Source organism: Molossus molossus, unplaced genomic scaffold (assembly GCF_014108415.1).
Source record: "Molossus molossus isolate mMolMol1 unplaced genomic scaffold, mMolMol1.p scaffold_m16_p_5, whole genome shotgun sequence".
Classification (NCBI taxonomy): domain Eukaryota; kingdom Metazoa; phylum Chordata; class Mammalia; order Chiroptera; family Molossidae; genus Molossus; species Molossus molossus.
In genome coordinates, this window is record NW_023425388.1 from 3618166 (window position 1) to 3622196 (window position 4031).

A 4031-nucleotide genomic window follows, 5' to 3' on the forward strand; every position below is an offset into this window, starting at 1 on the left:
CTCACCCTCTCCCTGTGCGGGAGGTGTTCACTACATGCCTGCTCCCCGATGGGTGACGTCTCCTGGATCCCCAACATCACCCCTCTATTTCTGGGCAGGGCCCCCTACCTCCCTCCCTGCTCCCACAAGGCCCCAGCTCACCTCCAGCTTTGCTCTTCCAGCCTGCCCAGTTAGTGGTCCCTGACACTCTCTTCCCCAGGAGACTGTGCTTCTCTGGACCCTTGGCCCTGTACGGTGCCCGGGCCTTTGCACGTCTGGGATGTAATACAAAGCATGTATGTGCTCTTCGTTCCTGGTTCCTAGCGCAGAGCGTCTAGAGCCCCTGGACTTTCCTGAGCGATGGGCGTCCCTTTTACTATTCATGAATAACAGTACCTGAGTTTATGCCAATCAGGTGACTCTTGGCTTGCCCCTAGGTGGCTGTAGGATGGCGTGGTGGCTGGCAGGGGAACCCACCTGTGATTCGGTTTCAGCCCAGTCCCCCAACCTCCGGAGAGGGGAGAAAGGCTGGCGATGGGTTACTCGCCAGTGGCTGATGATTTAACCAGCCATGCTCACACAGACGCCTCCCTAACGCGGTGAGCATGTCTTCCTTCTGGCTGTTCCCGAGTTGTGTCCTTCATCATAGACCAGGAATCTAGGAGGTCAAGTGTTTTCCTGAGTTTCGTGAGCGTTCAGGCAAATTATCGAAACCGAGGAGGGCTTGTGGGAACCTGATTTCTAGTGAGTCGGTCAGGAACACAGGTGACGGGGGCGGTTGGTGGGACCGAGCCTGCAGCCCGTGAGGTCTGCACGAACTCCGGGCTGCCAGGGTGGGACAGGACTGAACCGGGACTCAGCTGGGGCTGAAGAGGTGGAGAAGTCCTTGTTGGTGTGGAAACCCCAGCACGAGTGGATGGAGCCCCGCCCCAACTGCTCACACAAAGCAGCACTGCTGGTGGAGAACCTGTGAGCGGACACGTGGAAAAGGTGAACAAAAGAAGGGCTACTTGGACGTTTATCTCACCCTTTGAAACAAGCACTTGGGGTTTCATTCTGACCTGTACAGAATCATGGGGCTGGTGTTGGCCACGTGTGCAGACGGGAGTATTTCATTGGCAGTCCAGGGGACGTCACCAAACGCCAGAGTGGACGGACCGCACAGAAGGTGGCACAAGATATCATTCTACAATAACACCATCTGCCATCATCACTACCACCACCACCAACATCAATCTCCCCAACAACACCAACACCACTACCACCATCAACCTCCTGAACACCACCACCACCACCAATACCACCATCAGCATCAGCCATCATCACCACCACCACCATCCACATCAACCTCCCAAACACCAACAACAACACCAGTATCCACCATCATCACCACCAACACCACAAGGATTATATTTATGTATTTATTTTATTTTTCATAATTTATTCATATGCGTGATGTCATTAGCTCGTATCTACTTTGTAAGTTCCCCAGAACTGGCGTTATTATCCTCATTGAATCTGTAATGAAACTAAGATCAGACCAAACTGGTAGATGATGAAACCCAGACCAGAGCTTGGTTCTTCCGAGACGAACACGTTGTTCAGTGGACTCCGCTCTTCCAGTGAAAATGCACAACATCTGGCTCACTTCTGACTTTGCCTCCGTATCCCGTCAGAGTCCTTAGAATGACTGGCCCTTTGGGACACTGTAGCCCAACCCGCATGCCCCAGGCAAGCCACTGGCCACCCCGAGTTCACGTAACCCCTGAAGTTGACGTTTAATCCAAGGGCTGGACTGCAGCCTTCTTTCCCGAACAAGAGGCCAGCTCACAGGTCCCCGGGGGTGTCGGAGTCCTGAGGACAGTGGTGTCCCTCGCCTTCCTGGGGTGCAAGCATGTCCAGGGAAGGGACACTGTGGAAGCTGCTGCCCCTGCTCTCTCATCCCAAAGCACCAGGCAGCCTGAGGAGGACACAGGGTGCGGCTTTGTCAACTTCACCCACCAGAAGTGCCCAGGGCTCAGGGATGGTCTTTCAGCCCCACTCAAGGCTTGACTCCGGTCTCACTGGCCCAGGTAAACCCAGAGCACATGCTCGCTCTCTCTCTCTCTCTCTCTCACACACACCCACACACACCCCGCCCCGGGGAGGCTGAGCCTCTTCCGTGGAGACGTGCTGGCCTGGCCTGTCAAGGGATGGCCTGGGCCCCGGGCTGGGGCCCACCGTGTCCGTGCCTGGGCCCCGGGCTGGCCTGACTCCGGTCTCACTGGCCCAGGTAAACCCAGAGCGCATGCTCGCTCTCTCTCTCTCTCTCTCACACACACACACCCACACCCACACCCCCCCGCCCCGGGGAGGCTGAGCCTCTTCCGTGGAGACGTGCTGGCCTGGCCTGTCAAGGGATGGCCTGGGTTCCGGGCTGGGGCCCACTGTGTCCGTGCCTGGGCCCCGGGCTGGCCTGGCTGGGCTGCAGCCCAGCTCCGTTGCCAAGGGTCAGCGTGGAGCACTGGGCTGCCTTGCCCCGGAGCCCCTTCTGGTTGAGTCCGGAGGTCAGGTTTGAGTAATAAATATCTTCCAAGGACTTGTCATTCTTCCTGAGGATGTTGCTGGCCAACCGGAAGAGGAAAACCACTGCGTAGATGCCGATGATGGTGAGGATGTACCAGGCGGCGCTGGTCCCGTCTGGGAGCCTCAGGGCCCGGGTGGAGTTGGCGCCGTTCCTCCCCTCCACGGCGTCCCTCAGCAGGTGCCCCAGGGCAGGGCCGGCCCGCGTCTGGTTGGGGGCGCCCTGAGCAGTCCACTTGACCACTGAAAGACAGACAGACAGACCCCGGTGACACCCAGCGCCCCGGCCAAGCCAGCGGCAGTGGGGTTGTGCCGACCTCAGGGCCTCTGCAAGAGCCTTCCCTGTGGAGGGTCAACATGGTCTGAAAATCAGGGCGTTCAGGGCACCAAGTTGTTGAACAGGAGATGGAGCATGAAGACGGCAGTTGTCCCTAAAGTGATCAACCGACACCATCGCGACAAAGTGTCAGCAGACGGACAAGCGGACTGAAAAGCAGACCTTCACGGCGAATTGGAAAGAAAGAGTGATGGATGGAAAGTAGCCAGAAATGTGAAACTAACCAGTCAGGAGAATCATTTCCCTTTTCCGGAACGAAGGAGTATTTCCTCACCCCCAGCCCAGCGGTGGCTCTCTGGGCTTGACAGAGGGTGTGGGGGCTCTGAAGAACCAGCACCCCCCCCCCGGGGAAAGTCTCCCCTTAGAAATGCCAACACAGTGGGGTGCTGACCGTAGGCGGGCCGCTGGAACAGAGCGAAGCCACCAGAAGTCGGCCACGGGACCTGGGTGGCAATGAGGGACGCTCTGCGCGGGCAGGGAAGGGCCACCCAGGGGCACTGGCCCACAGCTCTCGCGGTGTGTCCGACACCAGTGCAGAGAAATCAGATCATAACATGAAAAAGAAACCGTCTAAACTACTAGAAAGAAATCACGTAGGATCTTTTTACTTTATCATCTCTGAGTGGGCTATCCCCTTCCGATAGATTCAGAGGGGGGGAAGAGAAAAAAATAAAAGTTAAACTCAGCGAATAGAAACGTGTGAAGTTCCTGCGTACTATGAAACCACGAACAAGTGGCCGACGAGAAAAAGGACCATTTCTACCACTGAATTTATCTTCATCGCTCTCAATTCTAGAAGAAAAAATCCAAAACTCCAGCAGAAAATATGTGCTAAGGATACAGACAATTATAGAGGAAGGAATGAACCTTGAACACGAGAAAAGCTTCTCAATATTACTCATAATAAGAAAAATGCAAACTAAAACCACAGCGAGATGCTGGTTCCTGTCGGGTCTGCAGATTCCTGGCGTTTCAGAATGCACTGTGCGGACAGGCTTGAGCAGTCGCCAGTGAGGGCGTGGCTTCACACCCACCTGGAGGGCGTGTTGGCTTCACAGTGCACTTGCCCTCGACTCGCATGTCTGCCTGTGGACTCTCCTGAACACCCCCAGGAACAGGCCTGGGATAGGGCCTGCTGAGGCCAGTCACCGTG

General features: G+C 56.2%; 1 protein-coding gene across 1 annotated transcript; it reads right to left on the reverse strand.

Moving 5' to 3' along the window:
* Positions 1–2371: 2371 nt before the first annotated feature.
* SMIM34A (small integral membrane protein 34A) lies at positions 2372–2900 on the reverse strand. Its single transcript, XM_036243596.1, is given in 2 exon segments — positions 2372–2779; positions 2781–2900. Coding segments are annotated over 2 exon segments (528 nt in total).
* Between the last annotated feature and the right edge of the window lie 1131 nt (positions 2901–4031).